Source organism: Schistocerca piceifrons, chromosome 2 (assembly GCF_021461385.2).
Source record: "Schistocerca piceifrons isolate TAMUIC-IGC-003096 chromosome 2, iqSchPice1.1, whole genome shotgun sequence".
Taxonomy (NCBI): Eukaryota; Metazoa; Arthropoda; class Insecta; order Orthoptera; family Acrididae; genus Schistocerca; species Schistocerca piceifrons.
Window position 1 is genome coordinate 728650371 of NC_060139.1, and position 14655 is coordinate 728665025.

The window sequence follows — 14655 nt, forward strand, 5'->3', positions numbered from 1 at the left end:
GCCGTGGTCCATGAAACTCTTCAGCTCCTAACGTTTCGTCCAGTGCTTCGCTGGACATCTTCAGAGGGGTGTTTCTCCTCCGGTGAGTCTTGCCGACTGACTGTCGGTCGGCAAGACTCACCGGAGGAGAAACACCTCTCTGAAGATGTCCAGCGAAGCACTGGACGAAACGTTAGGAGCTGAAGAGTTTCATGGACCACGGCCTTACATCCCGCAAGGTTTACCAGAAGATATGTCATCCTGTCGTGAAAGCCTTCATACTATCATTTACAAGAAATTTAGATTCGTTGTCGTGATAATTGTCAGACCAGAAGAAGAAGTCAACTGTTTGTTAATGTTGTTATCTAATATTATTGCATTAAGGATTCTCTCAAAGATACAGAGACGGAAATATTATTTATCTGCTGCAATCAGATTTCAGCAGTGAAGATTTAAGCTTGTGTATAGCAAGAAAGCGCAGCATTCGGTAATAACATTTTCATAGCCATTGCTCATGATTAAAAAGTATACATTATTTGTGTACTAACTTACCACGATGGCAAGTAATATAGGAACGAGTACTGCGACACATATGTACGAATCAGTGAGATTAACTGACTCCAGGACAAAATGCTTTATTTATAATGTAATGAAAGTGGAGTTGGGTTAGGTACACATGAAAAGAGATGTCAGCTTCAAATATAATGTATTTGGGAAGGAATGTATATCAGTATCTGGAAGTAGCTTTCCTAAAAAAATGTACAAAAATCATATAAAATGGAAAAGTAAATATACATAATATATAGAACCAGTATATGTTAGGTATCACTCACATTGTACAAAAATTATTGTACTATTTTTGAAAAAAGTTACTGAAAGTTCCAGAAGTATATGTAAAATGACATTATACACATATACCTTAACATATACACATACATAAAGTAACATAAACGAATAATGCCAACAACAGAATTGAAACCATATGAAAAGTAGTAAAATGTGATACAGAGCTAATAGCGAATGCACTAGATAGTATCACACTTAAACTAAATGTCTGTACTGTAACTGGTATTTCAGAAGTGGCAATGAACTTAAAAAATTCATTAAAAGTATGGCTAAATAATTCACCTAAAAAGCTAGTGGCTTCAGTGGAAATTTTATTAAAAACTTGATGCATGTTTTAGTAGTGCCAACTTCTTACATAAAAATTAACAGAACTATAAGAGTACACAATATCAAAAGCTTCAGTTTTAAATACAGTTATGAATAGCTGTTGTAATTTAAAAAGTATATTTGCTTTGTGGCTATTACAACTTTTTTATAATAAAAAGCCAATAGGAAAAATCTCTGGCATCATCATGTAACTGAGTGAAAATTATTTGCTGTCTGATGCTACAAATCTAGTGTAATGTAGCGTGTTAACTGTGATCTTACTTTACACATCTGGAGATTATTTGATATAATGTTGTTACATGTGATGCTCTTGTAGTCTTGGGTCATTTTACATTTATGTTTCACCAAGTGTATAATAAAACTGAGATATACTGCTTGTACAGGATTAATGACAGTGTGACATAAATCATAAAAAACTTTATTCTGTAATCTGAAGATGGCTAACAACTTACAGTGAAATTAGTAATCAGTAGAAGTAATAAATTGTGATCTGGAGGGGGATTAAGGATTTTTCTGAATCCTGTAAATGATGTAAAAAATATAAGTAATTATCATCCAATTTCCTTACAAACATTTTTGAAATATATGCATGAGTTATGTGTTCAAGACTAAGGTCACTTTAACATAGAGATAATTCCCTCAGGGCAACACAGTTTGGGTAACAGAAGGTCTGTTCACCTAAAAATGCCAATAAAACGTCTACTCAGCATATATCAGAAACCTTACACAATGAAAGTCTGTCGATAACATTATCTAGTCAAGGGATCTGAGATTATGACATTCTTCCAAGAAACAGGCACGTATGAACATCCATCATATGTGATAAAGTTAATGCAAAAAACACTTTTTAATGGTTCAAACAATGTTGGAAGGGGAGATGGTTCACTGACTGGTGATTAATCATGAATGATGTTTCACAAGATTTGCTATGTGTTTACTCCTGTTCTAGATATATGAAAGATACTTCAAGTAGGCATGATACTCTTTGTAGATGACAGAAATGTGATTACTAACCCAATCAGATAGAAATTGCTAATAATATTTTTCAAATAATTGGTGAGTGGTTCTCCACAGGTTATTTCAAATTCATTTCAGGAAAACGCTGTGTATCCAATTTTTTACAACAGACAGTAACCATTAAAAATAATCTAGCACATAAATATGAGTCAATCAATGTTTCGGAATGTTTCGATCTTTTAGATGTTCTTATTGATAAAAATCTGAAGAGCAACAAATATATTAACAAGCTCCTCAATCAGCTAAGTTCCGTAGTCTCAGCGTTTCCAATTTTTCATGCTAATGAAATCTGCCATAAGAAAGCTAAGGAATCTGAGATTAATTGTAATGAGTGTAGCTACAGCATTAGAATAAAAAATTACGATTATTCATTACCAAGTATGTCAATGACTTGGAAAGAAGTTCAACATGAAGGAAAACATATCTTAGATCATTTGCCCTGTAACATAAAATGTGTGTCAAACAGCTCGGAAAATTTCAAATCGGCTCAGAAAGCATTTATTCTGGACTAATTGTATTTTGTTCACAAATATAAGATTAAATGCTACTAGCATTTGTAGCGTAAGATACAATGGTAATTACCATACTATTATATTTCTATTTATTTGATAATGTTAGTAGTGACAAACACCATTATATTTAAGCCAAACAAATCATGTATACATAGCCTGCAACTGACATGTTCCGCTTTTCTCTCTCTTAATAAAATATAGAAATCGTAGGTACCATTCCTACTTTTTAGTTAATAGTTCAGTCAATTACCTCAGATTAGGTATTTTGCAGAGTCTCTTACAATGGATTGGAGCTCTCACACCTCATAATATAAATATACTTCATCATTATGATGATAATCTTTTAACTGTCATCCACAGCTGAAAAGGCATCCTCTAAATTTTTCCATCATCATTGTTACATATAGAAGTAGCCAATATATGTATTCTAATTCCATCTACTGCACTTACTATTATGATGTCAGCTCCATTATTTCTTATCTCTTGGATGTCAGCAAAGAAAATATTTCATTCATTTACCATTCCATTCACTTCACTGATCTCTTGTTTATGCTTCTGTATTTTCTAGCCATATCCATTCTGCACCCCTGAACTGATCACTAAAGAATTCGAAGTTACTCAATAATTTCACAATAAAAAGCCATTGCTCTCTAGTAAAATATATTTACTATTGGGTTTTGGCTTAAATACGTTGGAGTCTTCACTGTGAAAACTATAGTTCAAGAAATGCACTCCAGTTTTATTTTGATGGGTTTATTCCTTTTGCAGAGGTTTCAATCAATGTCTTCAACTTCTCCAAATATAAAAACTTGTCAGATGGATCTATGACATTATTGATAATTTGCATGATTGAAGTGCTTAAGCATGATTTTAGTCTCACTGTGATTAGTTTGCAGTCCTACTTTCAAAAATTCTACTTTGGCAGCAAAATGAAGGAGAGTCAAGTGTACATCACTGCCATTTATTGCTTTTCTTTTTTTCTGGTTTCAGGACTGAAAGTTCCTTTAGTTTGGCTGAGAATAATTTTAAATATACGGAGACTGGCGCCTGAGTATTCATTTCTGAATTTACTGTTATTCTGATGATGTCTAATGGAATGTTTAACATTGTATATTTTATTTATTGTACAAAAAATGTTGAGTTAATGTCATCTTTCTCAAGAGTTGGTAAATCAGATTTTGTTGATCAGAATAAATGAATATGACAAAAAGTGAGAAATCGTACTCATCTGTCGCTGTGTGGGATTAGCCAAGCGGTCTTAGGCGCTGCAGTCGCAGACTGTGTGGCTGGTCCTGGCAGAGGTTCGAGTCATCCCTCGGACATGGGTGTGTGTGTTTGTCCTTAGGATAATTTAGGTTAAGTAGTGTGTAAGCTTAGGGACTGATGACCTTAGCAGTTAAGTTCCATAAGATTTCACACACATTTGAACATTTTTTTTTGTACTCATCAGTCCATTTCGTTTCGTTCCACTGTTCTACATTAATTTCTAAAATCAACTTGTTTTTGATTGATTAAATCTCTATGTTTTTGTAATGCTGTTGATGATATTTATGTGATTGTATTGCATATTATGTAGAGTATTACTCTACATATGAAATTTGACTGACATACATCCTTTCTGTGGCTCCAGAATTGTTTCTGAGTACTGTGTCTTACGCCTATAACTGTATTAACATAGCTCAACGAACGACTTAGATGATTTACCAACTCTAATTTTGCAACATTGAATTTTAATGGTCCATTGCTGCCAATTATGGTTATTTTTCTAAAGTACTTTCATATTTGTTCCAAGCAAGCAATCGCTTTTTAATTGTGATTTTATGTAAGACATGTTTTGTTTAAAACCTTTCTTTTCTTCATAAGGGAAGATAGGATCTGATATATAATTTTCCGTAATGTCCAATCTTTTTACAAAGTCTTTTTTAGAACATCTCTTTATGAAATCATAGAGGTCTTTTCTTGTCATAATTTTGGCTTTCTAATGACCTAGGACAAAAACAAAATGCTTCCAGAATTCATTTCGGAGATGACATTTTTATAGCTGACAATTCATTAATGTAGAACGATCGTACAAAATCAAATTTCGGTACTATGCGGCTGCTTTTTTAAATTTCCAGTAGAAGAGAGACTTTGTCAGACTGTATTGACAAATATGCAGGAAACACACTGAATTATAACACAACGAATGATTAATAATAAAAGTAGTAAATAAAATGAATGAAAATAATTATAAATAACGGCACCTACCGGAATCTTCTGAATCCATTTTCCTTTTCACCACACTTCAGTAAAAACACATCTTAACACATTGGCAAACGCAGAGTGATTTCAAGCCAGTAGAGGAGCTTCAGATACACTGCAAGCAATGCGTAAATACAGGCTACCTCTGCTGCATATCAGTGCACAATAAGGAAATAAAACAGTCCCAGTAATGCCGGATATTTCATACTACCGCGGGAAGTTATGCATTCAGGAAATTACTCAGATTTTAAAAGTGAAATTTGGCTAGCTTTTAGGGCAAAATACATCTATGCTCAGAAGTGCGCTGCAAAAGGAGTAGTGTGTTTCTGGCATGGTGCGGCGGGGAAAGGGGGGGGTGGGGAGGGGAGGGGAGTGTTGAAACCCACATAGGAACTTTCGGGAATACGATCTCGTTTTGCTGCCAGGCCACTTGGAGAACTACAAGTTGATTATCCATCAAACTATGCAACTATCATCTTAGTTTCTTATTAGGTGATTTTTAGTGTTCCCTACTGGTTTTCGTTTCGTAGCAAACAACAGCTAGTTTCATCGCACTGTACGGGTACGACTTCTTGCGCGTATTACACGCTTTGAATTGTATTGTGAATTGCTGCTCTTATTCTGCTTCATTTTTACTCGTATCTGAGCCGTGCAAGGTTCGTGTTCCCGCCATCATCTATTTAACATCCTGTTTTTAACGTACGTCCACCTCAATACGTTAATTTACTACTGTCACTGCTTTGCCTAACCATGAGCGGCGTTAGCAGCGCGTATCGATATATCCGCTCTCGTAGTATCTTTGTTCGACTGCTATTACTTCACGGTCGTTATCTGTTGTAGACCAGTTCGGGTTGCGAGTTCGGGTCGAGAGTCAGTTGGAACGCTTCTGAAGCCCAGACCGGACCTGCCAGTCGGGGAGTTGCAATGCGGCACTAGTGCAGTCGAGTTGGAACAGCATTGAGGTCTGCGTCGACATGGCTCGTCCGACCATTGCCGCCACGCATCACTTGAGCTGGGCCGCGGTCTTGGTAGATCATCGGTCGGTCGTCCTACCGGATGACGCTTTTTGGCTCGCCGATCGTTCATGAGTTATCTGTGTCTATGTCCATAGACTCCCGATTTGTCTTCGTGCTTACTTAGTTACTGTTGTGTATTGTTCAGGTCTTCTTGCAAGTGTTTGTCAGATTGTGTGTGTAGTTGGCGTTATTTCCACTGACGACGATTTTAAATGTGGTTGGCATTCTGAGGCGAGACGGTCGGTTGCTGCGGACCAGTGAAGTTATCTCCTCCGGCTGCAGTCGGCCGGGACCACAGGCGGTCCTTGCGCAGTGTCCTAGCATGTTTGGAGCTGTCCGATCGCTACGAGCTTCGTGGTTCACCGACGCCAGAAGACTTCGACAACTGCGGCCAGCGACAATAACGACGGCAGCTGAGTCTTGCAGTACCACCAGCGACGGCGCTGTCGCTGGGCGGTGTGGCCCTTCTGTCTCCGCGACTGCAACGCATGCGCGGCAGTACTATCAGCGCACTATATAAGACGGAGCGGAGAACGTCTTCGTCAGTCCTTGTTCGGCTCACCTGAAAATGTCTGGCAGTTGACCAGCCGAAATATCGTACAATGAAGTTTACGACGACCGGCTGCAAACCCGACATCTTTCTGAACGGCATGTAATGCGTTTTTTCAAAGTTTAGTGACAAAGAATTGGCTAGGAACCGGTGATTAATGTCCAAAAATATTTTATTAGCCGATATTTCCAAGACTACACATGATTTGCTATTTATTGCAATGTTTGTATCATCGGCAAACTACGCATCTGGTAATGTTACTGATGAAAGGTCATCGATATACACAAGAAAAAGTAAGGGCCCTAAGATGGAACCTTGTGGGACCTCACATGTAATTAGTTCCCTGATAGCTTAATGCATGTCTCTTTTCTAATAACACCCTTTGTTTCCTGCCAGGTTACTATAGTGTGAACATGATTCCACCATATTGCTTGCTACTGCATTTAGTAAACTCTAGTAATAAAGAAGTCAACAGTAGATCCAGTGATGAAAGCATAAGAGTGTGTGTTATTTGGTTTCAAGTTTTCTTTGGAGTGGGAGGATAAGTGTAGTATACTGTTTTCCACTAAAATGTACTCGTATTGTTTGTAGTACCTATTAATAACGTGTGAACGAATTTGTGTAACTACTGCTACATTTTTTGCATTTGCAACTAAGAATACCCTAGTCTCTAAAGTTACAAGGCATTCTCAGTGGAAAGAAGCAATACCATTGAAAGCAGAAGTAACTAACTTGAATAACAATTCTGTCAAAAGCTGCCCTCGTGGAGTTTTCTATTAAATGCAAGGAAGCATGAAAAATGGATGTGAACTAAAACAAAGATTCGTAAGCAGGAAAAAATGTACTTGAGTCCACAGAATACTACGTTGTAAAATCTGTTTTATATGATACAGAAACATATATGGAATCATATACTGCAAAAATTATGCATGTGAAAATACAATGAGCTGACAAAAGTCAGGGGATACCTCCTGATATCGTGTCGGTTCTCTTTTTACCCAGCGTAGTGCAGCATCTCGACATGGCATGGACTCAACTAGCACTGGATATGCCCAGCAGAAATACTGAGCCACGCTGCCTCTATAGCGTCTTTAACTGCGAAATTGTTGCCAGTGCAGGATTTTGTGCACGAACTGACTTCTGGGTAATGTCCCATAAATGCTCGTCGGATTCATGTCCGGCCCCTTGGATGGCCAAATCATTCGCTCAGATTGTCCAGAATGTTCATCAAACCAATCGCGAACAATTGTGGCCCAGTGACATATGGCATTGTCACCCATAAAAATTCCATCGTTGTTTGGAAACATGAAGTCTATGAATGGCTCCATATGGTTTCCAAGGAACCGAACAGAACCATTATCAGTCAATTATCGATTCAGTTGGACCAGACGATCCAGTCCATTCCATGCAAACACAGCCCACACCATTATGGAATTGCCACCAGTTTGCACTGTGCTTTGTTGATTAGTTGGGTCCATGGCTTCGTGCGGTTTGCGCCACATTCGAATCCCACCATCAGCACTTATCAACTGAGGTCGGGACTCATCTGACCGGACAACAGCTTCCCATCCGATATGGTCACGAGCCCAGACGAGACGCCTTAGGCGATGTCGTGCTGTTAGCAAAGGCGCTCGAGTCCGTCGTCTGCTGCCACAGCCCATTAACGCCAAATTTCGCCGCACTGTCGTTACGGAAACGTTCATCGTAGGTCCCACACTGATTTCTGCGGTCATTTCACGCAGTGTTGATTGTCTGTTAGTATTGACAACTCTACGGAAACGCTCTCTGTCATTAAGTGCTCTGTCCACGAGGAGAGGTAATGCGTAAAATCTGGAATTGTCGGCACATTCTTGACTCTGTGGATCTCGAAATATCGAATTCCCTAAGGATTTACGAAATGGAATGTCCCGTGCTCTAGCCCCAGCCAACATTCCGAGTTCAGACTGTGATAATTCCCGTCTTGCGGCCATATATCATGTCGGAAAACTTTTCTCAGGAATCATCTGAGTACAAATGACAGTTCCGCCAAAACACGGCCATGATATATCCTGTGTACGTGATACTACGGTCACCTCTATTTTTTCATATCGCCATCCCATGACTTTTGCTATCTCAGTGTAAAGCAGAATACGAGCAACACACGTATAAGTCGTAACCAGGAAAATAATGTGATGCAAACCAATTTCTTATCAGATGTCTTTACGGTTTTGACATGCGCCAAGGTGAATTTTCTTCCACTTTATAATTGCCATACAGTCAAAATTACAATATTTGGTTTTACAAATAAATAATTTTATATGATAATGAGACCACGATGTGGTTCACAAAGTTTTCGATGAGTTTATACTCGTCTAAATTACAATAATCTTAAAGCTAAGAGTAAAAAAAGTTGAAATTTTTCGAACATATTACTTCGCAGGATCACGAAAACGTTTCAGTTTCCAAGCACGTACCTTACTACTTACACTACGAGACCAACACATAAAATATAAATGAAAAATATCGCGTATTTAGAATTGAAAATACGGGTTTTTGTGCCATACTTTCTCGTATTCGGAGTTCATTGCCAAGTCACTGCCGTTCTGTGCGTCCGTATTGTAACATTGGCCCTTGGTTATATTCTGGTGTCGCGTGGTTTTTGGCTGGGGCAACAACAAACTGGTGGCAGGCTTCTCTCTCTTGGCCTGTTCGAGTAGACAGCAACGAAGCTGTGGATGACTGGGGCGTGCTGTGAATCTGATGGGGAGGGTCATGGTGTGGGGCTCCAAGCGGCTCCTGACCGGAAGAGTGTATTCAGCATGTTGATTATGAGTTACTACGGTGGTTGTATGTAGGGGGAAATACTATCAATTGTTCGCAAAGTGCTGCTATAACTGATTTTCAACTTTTTCTTTAATATCTTGGTTTGTGGAGTTCTTTTAAGATTCTTTCCGTCACCAGGTAATTTTATTATCACTCCAAAGTTTTAATAATTTAAAACTTAAGCAGACATAACTAAATTTCATCTATTCCAAAGTGGAGTTTGAGATATTAGTTTCTATGGAGTGAGCTTTAGATTGTTTGTTTCCTAAATCGTTATGATTTATAAGGGTTGGGATGTAAATAAAGCTGCCAAATGGTTCTGGCGCTGCAGTCTGGAACCGCGAGACAGCTACGGTCGCAGGTTCGAATCCTGCCTCGGGTATGGATGTGTGTGATGTCCTTAGGTTAGTTAGGTTTAACTAGTTCTAAGTTCTAGGGGACTAATGACCTCAGCAGTTGAGTCCCATAGTGCTCAGAGCCATTTGAACCATTTTTTGCTAAATGGTTCAACAAATGTTCTTGGTCACAACCGAAACCAGCCTTCCGCTCTCCAGCTTACCTAATACGTGTGTTACAAAGACAGCACTTTTATCTGAGGGGAATGTGTCTGACGAGTCAGCGAGCATACGCAGTAGTCTTGTGCAACAGAAGACACACAGGCTAATAGTGACATAGAAGTTGCGAAGACGTTTCTAGATACGGCAGGATGTGTGTTAATGGCTGTATTTTGGATGCTTAGGGCACAGTTGAGCTGTAGGATTTGTTACACCTTGGCTGATCTAGCGTTGGATGTTTCTCCTCCCCTGGAATGTTCTCCGTAGCTGTGGAATGATGTTAAGGACAACATGTAATTCCTGATCGATCCATACCATACTGCGTCCAGCCATCAATAAACTAATCATCAGTAAAGTTATAGTGTCAACCAAAAAGTATTCCCTGCTCCATTAAACCTACGACTTGTAACTGGTGTGCAAAGTAACTTCAGATGTTCAGTTCCAAGGGGCTGTTGCTTGACCTGCACTTAGCAGTCTTATAAAGGAGTGCCGTGAGTCTCAGCTCCTACCGAGTGCAGTAAGGCCTCCGCTTGTACTGCACCACGAGGAATGTCTCAGTTTGGCCAGTGAGTCCGAAGAGGCGTACAGTATGACTAGCCCTACTTTTCTATCCCTGCTCTGCGGCGATTAAGACAAACCGTCCTTGGATTATCCTAGTGAGTAGGATTCTTTCTTCCCGTTTTTCTGAAAAGTTCTCGAAGTTTATGTCCCCAGCAAAAGCAGGGATGGCGCTCAGCTTGTACCTCGTTCTTACACTCTTGTTGTTTCGCAGCCTTTGGTACATATTCGTTAGCTTGCACATTACTCGTTTATTTATTAATAAGATCGATTTCTGCCATTGAAATATTGTCGTAAGGAACTTTACTTGTGACCAGTAGGCTTCATTGGATGAATATCCGTATTGTAAAAAGCGATTATTATTAACAGATATTTCTTAAGCAAGATTGCTTAATACCCGCGTAAATAACAGTGCTTTACCTACATACCTCGCTGCTGACGTAACGGGCGTTCTCGTGTCTAACCACTGCGCCTCATACCATCCTCCACAGGCAACGCCATGTAGCCCATCGCCTCCTTCAGCTAGCGTGGGAACTGAAATCTTACTCCCAACAGTGTCCATTCAGCAGTAAATCGACAGTACCGTTTTACTTACTGAACGCCACATGATATGTACATAAGCAATACAAAATTATAAAGATGGTTCAAAAATGGTTCAAATGGCTCTGAACACTATGGGACTTAACTCCTGAGGTCATCAGTCCCCTAGAACTTAGAACTACTTAAGCTTAACTAACCTAAGGACATCACAGTCATCCATGCCCGAGGCAGGATTCGAACCTGTGACCGTAGCGGTCGTGCGGCTCCAGACTGTAGCGCCTAGAACCGCTCGGCCACACCGCTCGGCTTTCCCAAGGTTACCCCAGAATTTAGTATTCAGTCTTTCCTCCATTATGTCACTGCAAGTATTGGTCCACGAACCCAGATATTGTGTTGCTAAGTTGCCACCTAGCCAGTTTGCACGAAAACTTGTCCAAGGTCATTTCAAGGACACACGCACACCAGGTAACATAAAAACATTCGTTTCTTGTAGTATTACAAACTTATAATCAAAAACAAATTGTTCTGGGACTTTTCTGGCAAAGGGAATACTTCAGCTACCCTGTCGTGCCCTGTCTTTCCAGCTCCATTGGTGAATGTTGGAAGAACCAAGAACGACTGTCGCTGAGCAGAAGTACGAGCTCGAACTTTCGTGTCTTCGACGTTTGGTCATTTCGTGAGATACATGACAGATGAAGTAATATATTGTTCGACTGTTAGTCGAAAGTGCTCGTAATACGTCATTGTGACTGCTGAAGACACAGCATCGTCATGGTCCAGTATTTCTTGTCGATCTCGAGGATTCCTTAATTTAGAAACGCGAGGGAATCGCACAGACGAACTGCGCTCGTGAGTCCTTTTCACAGGTTACAAATTTGCGGCAAACAGCGGTAGCGACGCGCTTGCTCACCTGCACGGAGTCGATGCCCGAGTCGTGCTGGTTGGCGGAGGCGTCGCAGCAGCCGGGCTCGTCGTCGCGGGCGGCCGCCACCACGCTGGGCACCAGCGCCAGCGGAGAGCCCGGCTCCTCCGAGGGGAACACGAAGCTCTGGCCGTCCGCCTCGCCCCGCGGCGAGTCCTGGCTCGGCCATACCTGCACCCGACACAGACACATTCCGCACTCAGCCGTCCCGTACACACTGCCGTGTACACTACTGGCCGTTAAAATTGCCACACCAAGAAGAAATGCAGATGATAAACTAGTATTCATTGGACAAATATGTTATACTAGAACTGACGTGTGATTACATTTTCATTTGGGTGCTTAGATCCTGAGAAATCAGTACCCAGAACAACCACCTCTGGCCGTAATAATGGCCTTGATACGCCCGGGCATTGAGGCAAACAGAGCTTGGATGGCGTGTACAGGCACAGCTGCCCATGCAGCTTCAACACGATACCACAGTTCATCAAGAGTAGTGACTGGCGTATTGTGACGACCCAGTTGCTCGGCCACCATTGACCAGAGGTTTTCAGTTGGTGAGAGACCTGGAGAATGTACTGGCCAGGGCAGAAGTCGAACATTTTCTGTATCCAGAAAGGCCCGTAAAGGACCTGCAACATGCGGTCGTGCATTGTCCTGCTGAAACGTAGGGTTTCGCAGGGGTCGAATGAAGGGTAGAGCCACGGGTCGTAACACATCTGAAATGTAACGTCCACTGTCAGTGCGAACAAGAGGTGACCGAGACGTGTAACCAATAGCATCCCATACCATCACGCCAGGTGATACGCGAGGATGGCGATGAGGAATACACGCTTCCAATGTGCGTTCACCGCGATGTCGCCAAACACGGATGCTACCATCATGATGCTGTAAACAGAATCTGGATTCATCCGAAAAAATGACGTTTTGCCATTCGTGCACCCAGGTTCGTCGTTGAGTACACCATCGCAGGCGCTCCTGTCTGTGATGCAGCGTCAAGGGTAATCGTAGCCATGGTCTCCGAGCTAGTAGTCCATGCTGCTGCAAACGTCGTCGAATTGTTCGTGCGGGTGGTTCTTGTCTTGCAAACGTCCCCATCTGTTGACTAAAGGATCGAGACGTGGCTGCACGATCCGTTACAGCCATACGGATAAGATGTCTATCATCTCGACTGCTAGCGATACGATGCCTTTGGGATCCAGCACGGCGTTCCGTATTACCCTCCTGAACCCACCGATTCCATATTCTGCTAACAGTCATTGGATCTCGACCAACGCGAGCAGCAATGTCGCGATACGATAAATCGCAATCGCCATAGGCTACAATTCGCCCTTTATCAAAGTCGGAAACGTGATGGTACGCATTTCTCCTCCTTACACGAGGCATCACAACAACGTTTCACCAGGTAACGCCGATCAACTCCTGTTTATGTATGAGAAATCGGTTGGAAATTTTCCTCATGTCAGCACGTTGTAGGTGTCGCCAATGACGCCAACCTTATGTGAATGCTCTGAAAAGCTATTCATTTAATCACAGCATCTTCTTCCTGTCGGATAAATTTCGCGTCTGTGGCAATTTTAATGGCCAGTACTGTATTTCAAATAAGGCATAACTACATAAAGCCTTTGCCGGAACATTTGTTTTGGCGTAAATGGTGAAAAATGGTTTGTAACACGAACAACACTCGGCAAGAAATGATTTTACAAGCCTCACAATTCGAGCTGTTAAGAAATGTGTCAGGCAGTATGAGCCATACCACAAAAGTACGGCGTGTTTCAGAAGTCCAGGAACACTTTAAAAAGTTTATTGGAGCCAAATGAGTAGCTTTACAAAGTAGCAATACAGGGAGAACATTAATAAAACCGACAATTGCAGGGACAGACTGCTGACCGTAAATGGAGGAAAAAGGTCCTACGAACATGTGTCCGGAAACGTCTCGTTGCCACGGTAGCTGGCGCTGACGAATGAAAGTTCCTCTGACCACGTGTAGTGTGTTCTTCATTTGTTGCAGGCCGTGTTGTTGACGCAGCATATATAAGCACCAGAATGGCCCGGTATTCCTGTCCGGAACAAGCCGAGACGGTGTTTATGTACTGCCAAGCACATGGAAACGGTCGAGAGGCAACACGGCTATAAGAAAACAAGCACCTTCACAGACGTCAACGACATTGCACAAAGTTTCAAGCCCTTTGTCGGCCTTTGTGTGTTCATGGGTCATTTTGCACAAACTACCGTGTAGAAAGACAGCAGACTGCTTATACCAGGTTTGGAAGACCGGGTTCTACAGGATCTTGAGACTAATTCTAATACAAGCTCCAGGCAAGTCGCCTGCCAACATGTTGTAAGCCAAAGCACGATTATGTGAATCCTGCATGACAGGCATGTCTGAACGCGTGCATCGCATCCCACGGAGGCCATTTTGAACATCTGTTGTGACGTGTATGAACAACTTGGTGCTGTGTTCCGGGACGATTTTTTGTCGTTGCACTCTCACCGTGCATTTCCGGACACCTGTTTATAGGATCTTTTTTTCTCCATTCCCAGTCAGGAATCCGTCCCTGCAGTTTGTCAGTTTTATTAGTGTTCGCTCTGTATACATAATTTAAAGAGTAAACTTGTAACTTTTTCCTCATTGCAGTCGAGAAGCTCAAAAATGGCTCTGAGAACTATGGGACTTAATATCTGAATTCATCTCTCCCCTAGAACTTAGAACTACTTAAACCTAACTAACCTAATGGCATCACACACATCCATGTCCGAGGCAGGATTCGAACCTGCGACCGCAGCGGTC

At 41.4% G+C, this 14655-nt stretch overlaps 1 protein-coding gene across 1 annotated transcript in view; it reads right to left on the reverse strand.

The window, feature by feature from the left end:
- Nucleotides 1-14655, reverse strand: part of LOC124775801 — a 177694-nt gene that overhangs the window by 60329 nt on the left and 102710 nt on the right. Inside the window, exon 3 of the mRNA XM_047250631.1 lies at nucleotides 11853-12035. Coding sequence (XP_047106587.1) covers nucleotides 11853-12035 — 183 coding nt within the window. The remainder of the gene's footprint in view (nucleotides 1-11852; nucleotides 12036-14655) is intronic.